This window comes from Bubalus bubalis, chromosome 23 (genome assembly GCF_019923935.1).
Source record: "Bubalus bubalis isolate 160015118507 breed Murrah chromosome 23, NDDB_SH_1, whole genome shotgun sequence".
Classification (NCBI taxonomy): Eukaryota; Metazoa; Chordata; class Mammalia; order Artiodactyla; family Bovidae; genus Bubalus; species Bubalus bubalis.
This window is the reverse complement of record NC_059179.1, coordinates 20,536,834-20,553,133: the sequence shown is the minus strand read 5'-3', so window position 1 is coordinate 20,553,133 and position 16,300 is coordinate 20,536,834. Positions and strand designations below refer to the sequence as shown.

At 43.6% G+C, this 16,300-nt stretch overlaps 1 protein-coding gene across 2 annotated transcripts in view; it reads right to left on the bottom strand.

The window, feature by feature from the left end:
• Nucleotides 1-8,081, bottom strand: part of CNNM1 (cyclin and CBS domain divalent metal cation transport mediator 1) — a 69,503-nt gene extending 61,422 nt beyond the window's left edge. Inside the window, exon 1 of one of the 2 annotated variants that reach the window (XM_025273959.3) lies at nt 5,937-8,081. In XM_025273959.3, coding sequence (XP_025129744.2) covers nt 5,937-7,500 — 1,564 coding nt within the window. In that variant the 5' untranslated portion in view covers nt 7,501-8,081. The remainder of the gene's footprint in view (nt 1-5,936) is intronic. The other variant, XM_044934948.2, reaches the window with a different exon arrangement.
• Nucleotides 8,082-16,300: the final 8,219 nt, after the last annotated feature.

Here is a 16,300-nt window from a genome sequence, read left to right as displayed (position 1 = left end):
CATTTGTTTAATTTCTGTCTCTTGTATTAGTATGAAAGCTCCATTCAGACAGGGTCCCTGTTGGTAGTATCTCCACTGTGCCTACACAATATTATTTATTGAATAAAATTAAAGAATAACCTAAGCAGAATAAATAGTGGACTAAGTTATGCATAGGTATTCAATAAAAGAAATATGCAATATTAGCAAACTTTTTTGCAGACTTTGTTCAAATATGGGGCTGACTTTGGCGATTATTATGGACTGAATGCTTATGTCCTTTCCCCTTCCAAATTGACATGTTGAAGCCCCAACCCCCAGTGGGCCTCTCAGGTTCAGTGAGATCAGAAGGGTGGGGTTCTAATCCAAAAGGATTGGTAATTTCATGAGAAGAAGAGAGACCGGGGCTGTTTCTCTGTCTCCCTGTGCGTGTGCACTAAGGAAAGGCCACGTGAGGACACAGTGAGAAGGTAGCTGTCGGCAAGCCAGGAAGACAGCTCTTATCAGAGACCAAATCAGCTGGAACCTTGATCTTGAACTTCTCGCCTCCAGAAAAGTGAGAAAATAAATTTCTGTTGTTTAAGCCATTCAATTTGACATCTGTTGTGGCAGCCTGAAATCACTGTGGCAGACAGTGATTAATAGGATGAGGGTAGGGGGAAGGAGAGAATTTCTAGCCTGGTAGCCTGTGGGCACAGTGGTGCCACTAACTGGGGTCGAGAACCCGGGAAGAGGAAAGATTGGTCATGGTCAATGGAACCACACTAATTATTCTGTACTTAAAGTTCACCTCACTCAAACACAGAAATAAAATTGAAATCAGCCATTTAAGATCATTTATTCAATAAATATTAATTCAATCTCTTGACATGATGGCCAGGACTTTCCTGGTGGCTCAGCAGTAAAGAATTTGCCTGCCAACGCAGGAGATGTGTGTTCGATCTCTGGGTTGGGAAGATCCCCTGGAGAAGGAAATGGCAATCCACTCCAGTATTCTTGCCTGGAGAATTCCATGGACAGAGGAGCCTAGCTGGCTATAGTCCATGGGGTCACACAGAATCAGATATGACTTAGTGACTAAACAACAAGAAGAAGTAGTCATGAGGGCCACTGTGATTGTTCTGAGCACATAGAGTAAGTAAGATTCATTCTCTGCCCTCAAGGAATTCACAGTCTAGTGGGGAGAAATATTGTTCCTTTTTGTAAAGCTAGCATGCTTGCTTTTCTTTCCCCCACTTCTAAAGACTTGGAGCTCCTAAGAAATATATAGAGAAAATCTTAAATGGATATGAGCTTTGGAGTTACAAGACCCAGACTTGAATCTGGGCCTTGGAATATACCAACCAGGTGAGTGATGATCTTAGGCAGAGCAAGTAACTCTTCTGATTCTTATGGTCCTCACCTACACCCAGAGAGTTGTTTTACAGATAAGAGAGGTAGAAATTTTTTGTAAAATGCATATTAACAATTAATGTAATTATAAAAAGCTACATTTCCAACCTGCAGAAACAGGAGGTGAATCAGTCACGGGCAGCAAGTCTGAATTGAAAGACCAGCTTTGAACTCTTTGGATGGCAGGAGTTTTGGGATGGGAAGTGGAATAAGACATGTGGTGGGGAAAAAATAGCCTTTCCGGTCCTTCGATCTGGTTCAAATCATGATTCAGGCAATTATTAGCTCTGGAAAGTTGAGCAAGTCATGTAATCAGTCTGAGCTCTAGTTTCTTCATCTGTAAAATGGAGTTAATAATTCTTACCCAGGAGGGTTGTTCTGAGTATATAAAGAGCTCGGTGTGGTGCCTAGCAGAGCTGTCACTCAATGGTAACCGTTGTTCCTATTAAAATGGCCATTTTCCTCTCCTACCTCCTAAGGGGTTTGTTTAGGCGGTTAAATTACTTGAGGTACAAGGGAGTGAGAGAAATGGAAGGGCTGTTATGACTTGACTAAAATGTTATTTTTAAAGGTAAAGAAAGATAGTTCAATTCAGTTTTCCTCTCCTAACCTATGATGGAGACATAAGTCTTATAAAAAATTACCACTGTATTAGATGGCTTGGAGTCAGAGAACACCTACCTTAATAATTATACCTTATATTTATTCTATTCTAAGTTAATCTACCAATCATTGTTAATAAGCTCCTCATAAGGCAATGATTCTCAAAATTTAATGTACACGTGAGTCTCTTGAGGATGTGCTAAAATGCAGATTTTTATTCAATGGATTTGGAGTGAGGCATGAAAATCTGCATTTCTAAAAAGGTCCCAGGTGAGGCCCATGATTCTGGTTCATGGACCACACTTTGAGGAAGGAGGGAGGTTCTAAGGGGGCATGGAAATATTTTCCTTGGTGTAACTACTTGCTTCTTTTTGGAGATCTACCTAATTGCAAACTAACCACTTGCTGATAGAACACTACCAGGCCTTTTTAAGACCAGATTTAGAAATTCTGCAGCAAGACTCATATCTGATCAATTCTGACTTTTTCGAGCAACCTACTATGTGCAAGGCACAGTGCAAGGTGCCAGAGATACAGTGGTTAGAAAGGCACAATTTCTGCTTCAGGAGACTGCCTCCCTTGGAGATTGTTACCATTCTTAGGGCAATCTTATTGTCTCCCTTGTTCCCTAGCTCTATATAGATGCCCAGTAAATAATTAATGAAGAAATGAGTTCCCAGGAATTTCATTAAAAATGTTGTCTGGCAGAGAAAGGCAAATGCTGTATGATATCACTTATATGTGGAATCTAAAAAATAAAACAAAGTAGTGAATATAACAAAAAGAAACAAGACTTATAGATACGGAGCAGTGGGGAGAAAAAAGAGAGAGGGGGCCCCATAGGGGTAGGGGACTAACAGGTACAAACTATTATGTATAAAATAAATAAGCTACAAGGATATATAGTCCAAAACAAGGACTATAGCCAATATTTTACAATTACTATAAATGGAATGTAATCTCTAAGAATTGTGAATCACTATGTTATATGCCTGAAACTTATATAATATTGTATATCAACTGTGCCTCAATAAAAAAAAGTCTTGTCTAGCAGTGCATGACAATGAACACTACCTTGGCCATCACATGTAGAAAGTGAAAGTTGCTCAGTCATGTCTGATTCTTTGAGAGCCCATAGATCTGCCAGGCTCCTCTGTCCATGGAATTCTCCAGGCAAGAATACTAGAGTGGGTTGCCATTCCCTTCTTCAGGGAATCTTCCTGACCCTGGGATTGAACCCATGTCTCCTGCATTGGCAGGTGGATTCTTTACCATCTGAGTCACCAGGGAAGCCCAGTCACATGTAAGAGGTGGTTAAATTAAAAAGGGGCCAATAGGGTGAGCCTTAGGGCTTCCCAGTCCATCCTAAAGGAGATCAGTCCTGGGTGTTCTTTGGAAGGACTGATGCTGAAGCTGAAGCTCCGATACTTTGGCCACCTCATGAGAAGAGTTGACTCATTGGAAAAGACTCTGATGCTGGGAGGGATTGGGGGCAGGAGGAGAAGGGGATGACAGAGGATGAAAATGGCTGGATGGCATCACTGACTCGATGGCCGTGAGTCTGAGTGAACTCTGGGAGTTGGTGATGGACAGGGAGGCCTGGCGTACTGCAGTTCATGGGGTCGCAAAGAGTTGGATACGACTGAGCAACTGAACTGAATTGAACTAGGGCTTCCCAGGTGGCTCAGTGGTGAAGAATCTCCTTGCCAATTCAAGAGATGAGAGTTCAATTCCTGGGCTGGGAAGATCCTGTGGAGCAAGAAATAGCAACCCACTCCAGTATTCTTTTCTGGAAAATCCTATGCAGGAGCCTGGTGGACTACAGTTGATGGGGTTGCAAAAGAATTGGACACGACTTAGTGACCAAACAACAACAACAACAAGGGTGAGCCTTAATCCAATCTGACTGGTGTCCTTATAAGAAGAGATTCACACACACACAGAGACTCCAGGGATGAGCATACACACACACACTGAGCAGCCACTCTGTAAGGGCACAGCAAGAAGGCTGCCATCTGCGAGCCAAGAACAGTGACTTCAGAAGAAATCAAGCTTGAAGACACCTTAATCTTGCACTTTCAGCCTCCAGAACTATGAGATAATAAATTTCTGTTGTTTAAGCCACTCAGTCTATGGTATTTTGTTATGGCAACCCTAGTAAACTAATACAAATTTTCATAACTTTTATGCCCAGAACCAAGACTGTGTTCTGGAGGGTACACAAAATGTCTGAAAAATGCTAAGACTGGATGGATGAACCTCCAAGTGCAGTGGGATTGAGTCATGGAAGGACTTGGGGGAGACAGAAGAGGGTGAGATAGTAGCCCAGATTGGGTTAAAACAGCTGCAATACATGTATATTTCCTTTTCCTTCTCATGATCAACACAAAATGTAGGATTGTTCTCTCTCCAAATCTGAGATCAAAAGTAGCTTTTTTGACTTTTTCCTCCTTCTCAGGTTATGTTTTGATATTCAATACAATTTTACTTGTTTAAAAATATTGTGGCAGGAGGAAGACCACAGATTATTCTCTGAGTGCAAATTCTTCATATACAAATTCTTCATATACAAAGAATACCTGTGCTGATAAAATAGGTAATGAGACTGAATTTTTGACAAACAGAAAAATATATCAAAAACACGCAGTCAAGTGAGATTTTTCTAGCCACAGGGAGCTACATTTGCAACCAGATTCTAAAGTCAAGGGATTAGTTTTTTGCTTTGCTTTGTTTTCAATAAACATGCCAACTCATATGTATAGATGAATGCCTCTTTCAAAATTCTGGGAGGTTCTACACTTATTCTAACTGTGTCACTGTTTTAAATCATTTCTTGAATTGCTTTAAGGGTCTGTGAGATGGTCTTCTGAAAGCTCTCAGTGGTGACTCATGAAGGTAGATTTGACTTTCAAAAACAACCAGGGTCCTTCTGGGTCAACTCTGGTTATCTAGGGGGACCAAACTGTAATGTCAAGAGGATCAGCCCTAAAGCTTCCAGGCTGATTTTTCTGGAGTGAATCATTCTCAACCTCAGAAGACAGTTTCCGAAGGCAAACCCCAGATATATAGTAAACATGTTACAGGCATGACAACAAGGGCAGGGGATGTGACTGCTCTGAAGGAAACCCCATTCATTTGGATATGCAAGTTTTTTTAGTGGTTTCCTTTACCAGAATATTTCCTCAGATCTAGATCTACTTTAATTTACTTCATGAGACCACAGTTTCCAGAAGTCCAAGGATGTCACTGCCTTAGTTAACTTTTAATCTCCAACCTAGGTACTTGGTCTGTGTCCAAGACATAGCTGATGGAAAGATCAATACGGGAGAAGAATAGCTAAGATGCCTGGGGCTTGCGCTATGTGATTCAAAGGGCAAAACTAGGACCCAGAAAGAAGCTCTGGAGACATAAATTTCTGTTCCTAGTAAGAAATACATTGTCAGCTGCTGGAGCTGTCCAGCAATGGAGTTTGCTCTGGAATTGGAAATGGCGAACTTCCACCCAGAGTGTAGAGTTTAAGGCAAAGACTACTTGTTACAGGAACCTTAAGAAGTTTCTCCTGCAATGGGGAGCTATGCAGTGTCCCCCAGGGATTAGCCCCTGAGTCCTACCTGCACAATACCTGACAATTGGTGGGCCCTGAAAAAATACTGGAATGGAATGAATGAGGCATGCAGTGAATCGTGTGAACCACATAAAGGGGAAGAGGCAGGGACTCAATCAGCCTCAAGGAAGGTAGGGAGAAGTGCAATGAAAAGACCCAGGGAGCCATGAGGTAGGACCTTCCTCGAGTTTTTGGTACCGTAGGAGAGAAGCTGCTCTGGGTACCTGAAGCCTCACGTGTTTACGAAAGGCTATGGTCCATGGGGGGTCGCACCGAGTCGGGCACGACTGAGCACGCAAGCACTCCAATACTTTTAAAGGGGGGAGGATTGGAGGGAGGAGATAGACCACATGCTCACCCTTCTTAAATTCCTCCAGCACTGTGTCCAGCCGGGTATCGTTGAAGACACAGTGCAGGGGCCGGTTGTAGAAGCGGGTGACGGTGAGGAGCGGCGTGCAGTCGTCGGGGTCCACGAAGGCCAAGTCCTTGACAAACAGAATGTCCACAATGTTGTGCCGCTGGTCGCCCTCGTATACGGGGATGCGCGTGTAGCCGCTGCGCAGGATCTCGGAGACTGTAGCGAAATCCAGCACCGCGTCGGAGCGCAGCATGAAGCAGTCCCCGAGTGGGGTCAGCACCTCCTCCACCACTTTGGTGCGCAGCTCCAGGGCGCCCTGGATGATGTTGAGCTCCTCTTTGACCAGGTCGCTGTAAGGGTCCGCGGCTCGCAGCGTCTCCAGCAGCTTCTCCCGCGTGTAGAAAGTGCTGATCTCCTGGCGCAGCGCCCAGTCGAGCAGGCGGCCCAGTGGGTAGCACACGGGGAAGGCGGCCGCCATCAGAAGCCGGGTCAGGCACACGCTGTGCGAGGCGATGGCCAGCCCGTGCCGCGAACACACTGAGTAGGGGCAGATCTCGGCTCCCAGGAACACCGCGCCGGTGCACACTAGTGCCGGCAGCCACGGGAAGTGAATTCCCGCGTCACCGTAGTCCTCCCCCGTGCCCCCGACCCCCGGCGGCAGCGAGGCGTACAGCCAGCCCGCCAGGGCCGCGTTGGCTCCGGCTTGGCCCAGGAGCAGGGTGCAGAGCAGATGGGTCCCCCTGCCGCGCACGGCCTGCACTCGGCGCGCCTGCTCCTGCTCGGCGGCCGAGCCGCTGTTCCGCAGCACCCGTAACTCCACCGGGTCCAGCGAGAGCAGGCTCAGGCGTAGGCCGCTGAACAGGGCAGACAGGGCGAGCAGCAGGAGTGCTCCAAGCGCCCGCAGCCAAGCGGGGGGCAGCAGGTCCCCGCCGGGGCCGTACAACCGCGGGCGGACGCGCAGCAGGAAGCCGCCGGCGGCGCCGTGGTGGTGCCAGGCGCGCCCGTCCCAGGCGCACAGGGAGAAGAGCTTCCCGCCACCGCCCGCGCCGCCTCGCTCAGCCTCGCCCTTGCGGAGTTCCCGCACCCGCACCTGGACTAGGGCTGAGCCCGCCACGCCTCCGGGGCGCAGGGGCCCCAGGACCTCCACGTCCGATGCCCAGTCGCTCTGCTCGCGGCAGCGCTGCGGCCCCGGGGGGCGCGTGGGCACAGCGCTGGGCGCCGCGCCACTCCCTCCCGGAGGCTCCTCGATAAACACGAGCCGTGGAGCCCAGTCGCCGGTGCTGTTCTCCCCCGGGGAAAAGGTGGGTGCAGGTACCGGCGCCGCGGGCGCTGCGGGCCCGGGCTGGAAATAGACGCGCAGGAGGAAGCTGGTGCCTTCGGCGGCGCGCAGGGTGCCCCCCTCTAGGGACACGCGGCCTCCGGCGGTGTCCTCGGGCCGCAGGCCCAGTAGCCAGGCGGCGGCGGCCGGGGGCCGAGGGGATAGGGAAAAGAAGAGCAGGAGCACAGCGCCCCGGCTGCAGCAGTCTCGGAGCCTGATACCCACCGCTGCAGCGGCCGCCGCCATCCTGCACCCGGCGCGGCTGCACGTGATACTGCAGAAAGCCGAACGAGAGCTGGAGGGAGGAGGAGCCGAAGCCGGGAACCCGGCCCCGGGCAGGTCACCACGTGTATGCCCCACCTCGCGCGTGAGCCGGAGGCCGTGGGGGTTCAGACCCAGCCCGGGCCGTGGGTCCCCACGGGAAGCTGGAGATGGTCATGCATCATTGCACTGTGACCCCGACCCACTTGAGTACCCAGAGTCGCAGCCTAGGGAAAGCTGGTCTTGGAGCATGGCCTCCTACTAGAGCATTAGGGCGCCCCTGGGCGAACTCCTACCCGGCAGTAATTTCCTGATGGTCCTTCCACTTCACCATTGGCCAGGGAAATTTCCCAGCATTTCGCCTCTCCTCCTGCCTCTTGCGTTCCCCCTCCTGGTGAAAAGATATTCTGGAGACCAGTCTTGAATCTGTGTGTTAAGTCTCAATTTCAGCTGACCTTTCATGTTTTAAAAATTTACAGATTACGTAGGTTAAATCCTTTTTAAGATCCCAATGTCCATTGATTGGAAATTGTGTAATGAAGTTGTGATTCCACTGTGTGATGGAATACTATTCAGCAGGAAAAATAATGATGTGGCTCCACGTGTTCGTGATACGGAAAACCTCTGAAGTAATAGTTGAAAATATCAAGGTGCAGAACAGTGTGTGTCATATGCTACTGTTTGTATTAAAAATATGTAAGTATAAATGTTTATGTACACATATACATATATAAAATAATAGATTTAGTATGCAGAGGATACACAAGAAATTTGTAACAGTGTTCAACTCAGGGGAGCAAGCCTATAATACAATGCCAAAAGCAGGAAATTGGCATTGAAGAGTTTTGTCTCATTTTACCACATGAATAGATTTATATAATCATTGCTGAATCAAAATGCAGAACTATTCTGTCACCATAAAGAGCTGGGAGCGAGACTTTTTACTGAATTCCTTGTATTGTTTGAACTTACCATGGGCTTGTTACCTTATTTTACTTTTATGCATTTTGAAAAAAATTATATAGTAAAATTCATCTCCTGGTGTACTGTGAGTTTTGACATACGTTCATATAATGACTACAATAAATACTAGTGCCATGGGGACTTCCTGGTGGTCCAGTGGCTAAGAATCTGCCTTGTAATGCAGGGGATGTGGGTTCTAAGATCCCACATGCTGCAGAGCAACTAAACCAGCATACTTTAGCTACTGACCCCGTGCACTCTGGGGCCCACTGGGTGCAACAAAATATCCCACATGATAACAAGTGGCAACTAAGACCAGAGGCAGCCAAATAAATAAATATTTAAGAAAAAAAATAGTGCCATCCTCCTCCAACTTTCACTCTTTTTCTTTGTGGTTAACTCTGCCCTCCTCCCACCCCACTTCTATTTATCATCTAGCAGTTACTGATCTGATTTGTTATCTCCTTAGCTTTATTTTCCAGAATGTCATATTAATGAAATAATACAGAATATGGCCTTCTGGCTCTAGCTTCCTTTACTTACTTAGCAATATGCAGTTGAGAGTCACACATGTTGCTGTGTTTATCAATAGTTCATTCCTTTTTATAGCTGGGTAGTATTCTATTACATTGCAGAAGGAAATGGCAAACCACTCTAGTATTCTTGCCTGGAGAATCCCATGAACAGAGGAGCCTGGTGGGCTACTATTCATGGGGTCACAAAGAGTCAGAAACGACTGAGTGACTAACCATATTCTATTACATAGATGTATCACAGTTTATCCATTTACCAGTTAAAAAACATTTGAGTTAGTTCCAGCTTTTGGCAGTTGTGAATAAAGCTGCTACAAATGTTTGTATGCAAATTTTTGTGTGAACGTATGTTATCATTTCTCTTGGGGAAATTTGCCACAGGTCTGTATTACCTTTTAAAATATAAAAGTAACAATACTTTGGCATACTACCTTTGGCACCTCTAATTAAAAAAATCATATATGAAATATTTCATCGAATTTCAAAGATACTGATTGAGAAAGACTTGCAAAAGATGAGGCTCAATGTGGTGCAGACTCAAAGTTACCTTCTTTTCATAACAAACTCTTATCATCCAGAGTGGAAATAGCCCCCCTCCTTCCTTGTCTGTGACTACATAGGCCTTAGTGGGCTGCTGCTCACATTCTGGTCTCATAGGCTGCTTTTCACACTCTGCAGGGAGGGAGTGTGAAGCAAAGCTGCCATTGCCTTAAAAATACATAGATCCTGTGTGCTACAAGCTGCCTCTTGCATGGACTGCTTAGAGAACTGAAGAAACGTTTAATCTAGAGAAGGAACATTGAAGCATTTATTGGAAATGTAGGGGAAAGGGGGGAGGTGTCAGGCATGTGATTGTTTAAGGCAAAAAAACACATTCTCACTTTTGTCCTCACACTTAGATCTCCCTCCTCTCTCAGCACAAAGTTACCTGTTATCATAAGGGTTCTCTCATCTCTTTTAGGTCACAGGACTTTATCATCATTATAATACCAGCTGACACCTTTAGCAAGCTTTAGAGTTACAAAGGGATTCCATATTTATTATCTCACACACACACACATACATGCACACAGCCTTGTGAAGTAGATGTAATTGTACCCATTTTACAGATCGGGTGAAATGACTGGTAAACCTTCTTTGAATTCTAGGTTGATGCTCCCTCCCTCCATAGGGCTGACATGTGCCAAAATAGAAGCTATCAAAAATATTCAATTAGGAATTAAAAAACCTAAATGCCTAATATAAAGTATTACATTCCCATTGAAAATAAAGTTTTAATACAGAAAAGCTTACATAAAAATAAACTATAACCCCACCAAGCAGAGATAAACAGTTAATATTTTGACACATTTCCTTTTTTATTTTCCACATAGATAACTGAGAAGAACACATACATCTATAATTGAATACATATTATGCATACAATTTTAGTCTGCTTCTATCACTTAACATATCAGGAACATTTTCCCTAATGTAATAAAAATTCTTTGATAAGCATATTTTTTAATATTAACAAGTGTTAGGCTTCAGAAAGTCAACTCAGAATTCTGGACCCATTTCTTTATCTGTGAAATGAAAGACAGTTTTAAGGTCCTTATCCTTTCATGAATCAGTGAGTATGGACTAATGTACACCAGGTGAAGATAATCTAAAGAGACTGAGTACTTTTCCTTTTCTGAACAAGAGGTTCTGGAAAAGTACTGGGTTTCCAAAGCTTTACTGTAGCTGAAACGATTCCTGGGGACAGATTCAGGCAGTGTGATTCTAGTAAGGAAGAGCTGCCAAAAACAGTTCTCCAGAATCTGGATGTTGATTATCTTTCTAGCTCACAAAGTGGGCAACTCCTCAGTTCTCAGAGAGATGGAGGAAATGATACTTGCCTTTAACCTCATGACTAAGATATTTCAGAATATATGTATTAAAATGCTTTTATTTACTTCATTACTTGTTCATTCATTCAATAAATACTTGTTAATATTCAATAATCCTTGCCATCACTGAGTTTAGATTCTCCTAAGAATGACAGATGTGAACCAGAAATTGCTTACTTATCTAATTAGTTAGTTATTCCTATGAAAGAGATGTTCATAGTGCATGCAAGTATATAACCTAGGCCAAAGAGGAAAGCCTGGGCAGATAATACCCAAAATGAAATAAAATGAAAGTGGAAGAATTTAAACATTAGGAAGAACATGAAACATATATTTTGTATCTTCTTTTTTGTAATACTTTTAAAACTATGACAATGTATTAATAATATCCCTAAGAATGGTCGCAAAGAGTTGGACATGACTGAGTGACTGAACTGAACTGACTGAACTGAAGAATATAATCTGTTGACATTTATGAAGTGCTTACCATGTGCCAAGTACATTATCCCTTTTAATTCTCACAACAGATGAGACAACTTAGGCTCAGATTGGGTAACTTTGCGAAATTCCTGTTGCTGGTGGGTAGTGGTGCTCAGTTGGATACACAGTTTGAGTTCAGAGAGTACAGCTTAAAAAGTTAAGAAAACAATACCAGTTAACCCTTACTATGTATTAGGCATAAACTAACTCATTTAATTCTCAGAAGAACCTTTGGAAGTAGGTGTTATTATTATTTCCACTTTATATGAGGAAGCTAAACTACAGAGAGATTAAATACCATGTTAGCCAAGATTATACAACCAAGGGCAGATGCCTGCCACTGTACCACACAATTTTACACAATACTATACTACAGCTACCTGTCATATCTTTGCCCATTTACATACACCATCTTACATAGTCACATATTTCTACAACTATAGTATTCTGTTTCTTTGCATTCATCATTATAACATGTTTTCCCTCATTAAAACTAATTGTAAACATGTTCTTCCTTTTTCCTCCCCACCTCCAAGTCCATATGTGCTCAGTCATGTCTGACTCTTTGCGACCCCATGAACTGTAGCCCACCAGACTCCTCGGTCTATGGGATTTCCCAGACAAGAATGCTGGAGTGGGTTGCCATTTCCTCCTGCATCCCACCTCCAAATTCTGTTGTTATTGTTGATTATTTGTTTGTTTTACCACAGGCACAGAGGATTGAGTAAATCATCTTTTTCAGTTCATGGGCTTTGTAAAGTCCTCCTCCACTCCATCCTGAAAGTTTCCTGGTGGCTCAGTGGTAAAGAATCTGCCTGCCAATGCAGGAGACATGAGTTCAATCCATGTGTGGAAGATTTCCGGAGAAGGAAATGAAAATGCACTCCAGTATTCTTACCTGGGAAATCCCATGGACCGAGGAGCCCAGGGGGCTATAGTTCATGGGGTTGGCAAAGAGCTGGACACGATTTAGCAACTTAACAACAACAACAACAACAACAACAACACTACATCCTAATCCCAATCCCATCTCCTCCTGCTTCAGGCAGCCATTCCAACTTTTTTGATGTGTCCTTAAAACAAGTATAAAATATTGTTTGGGGCTTCCTTGGTCATCCAGTGATTGAGAATCCATCTGCTAATGCAGGAGACACGGGTTCAATCCCTGCTCCAGGAAGATGCCACATGCCACGGACAGAGCAACTAAGCCTGTGTGTCACAATGACTAAGCCAGCACTCTAGAGCCCGTGCTTCACAACAGGAGAAGCCACTGTGGTAAGAAGCCCGTGTACCACAACTAGAGAGTAACCCTTGCTCTTCGCAGCTAGAGAAAGCCCTTGAGCAACAACAAAGACCCAGTATAGCCATAACTAAATAAATCTTTAAAAAAATATTGGTTTGTGTGGTTTTTTTCTTTTATTGTAATATGTTTCCCATACCATAAAATTCACCCTTTTAGGATATACAATTCTGTGGTTTTTAGTATATTCATAAAGCTGTGCAACCATCATCATTACCTAATTCCAGAATATTTTCAGAAACCTCCCCAAAGAGGCCCTTATTTATTAGATGCTTCTCTCCCCGGACCCAGCCTTTAGCAACCACTGGTCCACTTTCTGCCTGTGCTTTTAATTTTCATTAGAAGTGCTGTAGAACTTGTTCTGCTTATCACGTTTTCACTCAACACTACATTTGTAAAATCTGTCCATGTTGCTGAATTATAACTGATATGATGGTTCTCAATGCTCTTCCACACTGCATTGCCACAACATTAATTTCATTCTAATGTCCCTTAGAGAGGGGGACACTTAGATTGCCATCAATTTTTATCTACCACCAACAATGCCACAGTGACATCCTTAACCATTGCCTTCTGGATCAGTGGGGGTTTCCTCTGATATGTACCCACTGTGGGACTGATGGGTCACAGTCTATACATATACTCAGTTTTACTCAGTACAGCCAGATTGCCCTTAACCAGTAATGTCTGAAGTTTTCTGTTTTACTACATCTTAGCCTACACTTAGTATCATTCACTTTTCAAATCCGGCCAAGCTAATGGGCATGAAGTACTTTTTCATAAAAACAACAACAACAACAAAAACTCGCCTGTCTCTTATTTCTAACAACTTTAAGCATCTCTTTATATATTTGTTAGCCTTTCAGTGTGAAATTGAATGGATTGGGGCTGAAGTTTGAGGCTGGCATTTAAAGTACATCTGCTCTTTTCTTTTCAACAGTGCTTCATATCTGAAAACACTAACTCACGCTTTACTTGGCTTGAAGCCCTGCACCAACCCAGACAGAAACATGGAGAGGGAGCTCCCTGATAGAGCAGGGGTAAAACAGCCTGGATTTGTTAATATCTATAATAAACAGTTAATTGTGTGCACAGCAGTTCTCAGATAGAGGCATTTCTAAGAGTTAATAAGAGAAGCCCCTTTGCAGGGCAAAGAGAGTTTTATCCTCCTAAAAAGGTCAAAAGCTTTTGAGGGGAATGATTACTTTCCAGCATCTGGGCAGTCAGAAGCTTAACTGATTAGTCAGCTAATCAGTTCATTCAACACCTGAATCAAGTAATACAGTGGCGGGGTACCAGCCTGGGTCACAAAGAGTTGGACCCAGGGGCAATAACCTTCAGTCAAACAGAAAAAAATATTATTAACATTGAAGGTGTTTCTTTTACTGAGTGGAGATGCGGATTGAAAGTTACTTATATGTGATTGGCTTGATGTTGCTTTCCAGGATAATCTGGTTCTCAGATGGGCAGGAGAGAAAGTAAATCTTATTAAGATAGTCTTTAATGCACTCAAACATTAATTTTTTTCGTAGCTCAAAGATTCTCAAATTTTTTATGCATAAAAATCTCTTGGGAGTTTTTTTTTTTTTTTGGACAGGTTCTGGAAGAATAGATCGGAGAAGGCAATGGCACCCCACTCCAGTACTCTTGCCTGGAAAATCCCATGGACGGAGGAGCCTGGTAGGCTGCAGTCCTTGGGGTCACTAAGAGTCAAACACGACTGAGCGACTTCACTTTCACTTTTCACTTTCATGTATTGGAGAAGGAAATGGCAACCCACTCCAGTGTTCTTGCCTGGAGAATCCCAGGGACGATGGAACCTGGTGGGCTGCCGTCAATGGGGTCGAACAGGGTCGGACACGACTGAAGTGACTTAGCAGCAGCAGGAGCAGCAGCAGAATAGATAGGAAACTGTTAACAGTGGTTGCCTCTCTGAAGAGAAACTGGTCGCTGGGAAACAGGGATAGGAGAGACCTTTCCCTTTTGACCTTTTAAATTTTGTACAGTTAATATACATATTCTATTCAAAAATAATTTACATTTTATTAAAAAATGCACATCCCTATTTTGATTCTGTGACTCTGGAATAGGACCCAAGAATCTGCATTTTAACAAGCATCTCCTGTGGTTCCAGTATAGCTGACTGTTGGTTCACTTTTTGACAAAAGATGATATGAGTGGCTTTTATTCTTGTTTGGATTTACACACTCCTGTGAATTTCTAATGAAAGCTATGGGCCTTTTCCCTAGAGAACTGCACCTGTACTCAAGGACATAATCATGTGAATATGTGGTGAATACAACTGCAGGCATTTGTGCCATTCCGGTGGCATTATGCCATCCATGTTTCTTATGTCAGGGACCCTGATGTAGAGGTTTTGTTCTATATCATGGTAAGGAGTTTTTATTTTAAGAGAGGGAAATTCATAGAATTGAGAAGAATTTCAAGTGGGGGCATTCATGTGTGCATGGGTGTGTGTGAAAGAAAAGAGCAGAGGCAATTTCTACTTTTGATGACGGGGCTCCTTCTCTATTTCTAGAAGCAGTTCCTAATTAATAAGGGACAGAAGATGGATCCCTCAACAATTCCCTTCTAGCTACATCCTGTCCACAAACATGCTAATGAAATCTGCAGATGACTCCAAAAGAGGATATGCTCCAAACACCAGGAAAGCTAAAGAAATTATAGAAAACATTAGCAATATGGCAAATAGAATGACCCTCAGCTTGGGAAAATTTCAAGTTGAAGTATCTAGAGAAAAGTAATCAGAAAGAAAATTTTTCATGGGGAGGGCAACACCTGGAAAATAGTAATGTCTATAGAAGGCTCAAGGATGATGCTAAATGGCAAATTAGATACATGTCTGTTGTATAATATTGTGAGAAAAATAAGACACTGACCTCTTGTCACAAAGCAGGGAGATAATGGCTCTTTCTGTTTGGCCCTAGTGAGATAGCACCTGGGATGCTGTGTTTAGTTTTGCACACTTCATTAGTGGAAAATTGTTGATTACCATTTGGGAATTTGGAGGCAAGAAACAAGAAACAATTAAAAGCATACATTTGAAATGACTCAACCATTCAAAGCCAACAGTAAAGAGAGAAAAAGGAATAAGGAAGCTGCACTTAGATTATGCTGCTGAGAAATCAAAAGTCTCTTCATTTCAAGTTCAGCATAGAACCACTGATTACTGGAGCTGGGAGGGACTTTGGAGATGACTTATGCTGACCTTTAATTAAGTTTCTGGGCAGTGCCAAGATTTTAGCTAGGCAGGCTGCTCTTGAGCTATGGATCCCACAGAGATCTAGAAAGGTTCCTCTTAAAATATAGATCTGATATTATTCTCCTAATTAAAACCCTCCAATGGATTCCACAGCATTTAGCATAAATTCAGCTTTTTATCAGGGCCCACACTGTTCTACTGAATCTGGCCTTTATCTAAATCTTGACTTGTACTACTCTCCACTGAGCTCACCAATGTTCAGCCACAATGTGCCTTCCTCCTCCACCTCCTGCCGTTTCTAGAACTCTCCAAGATCTTTTCAACCTCAAGGCCTTTGCATTTCCTGTTTATTTCTCCAGTTCCTTGCATTATTGATTTCTTCTCATCTTTCTTCCTTCCATAACCATGTTGTCTA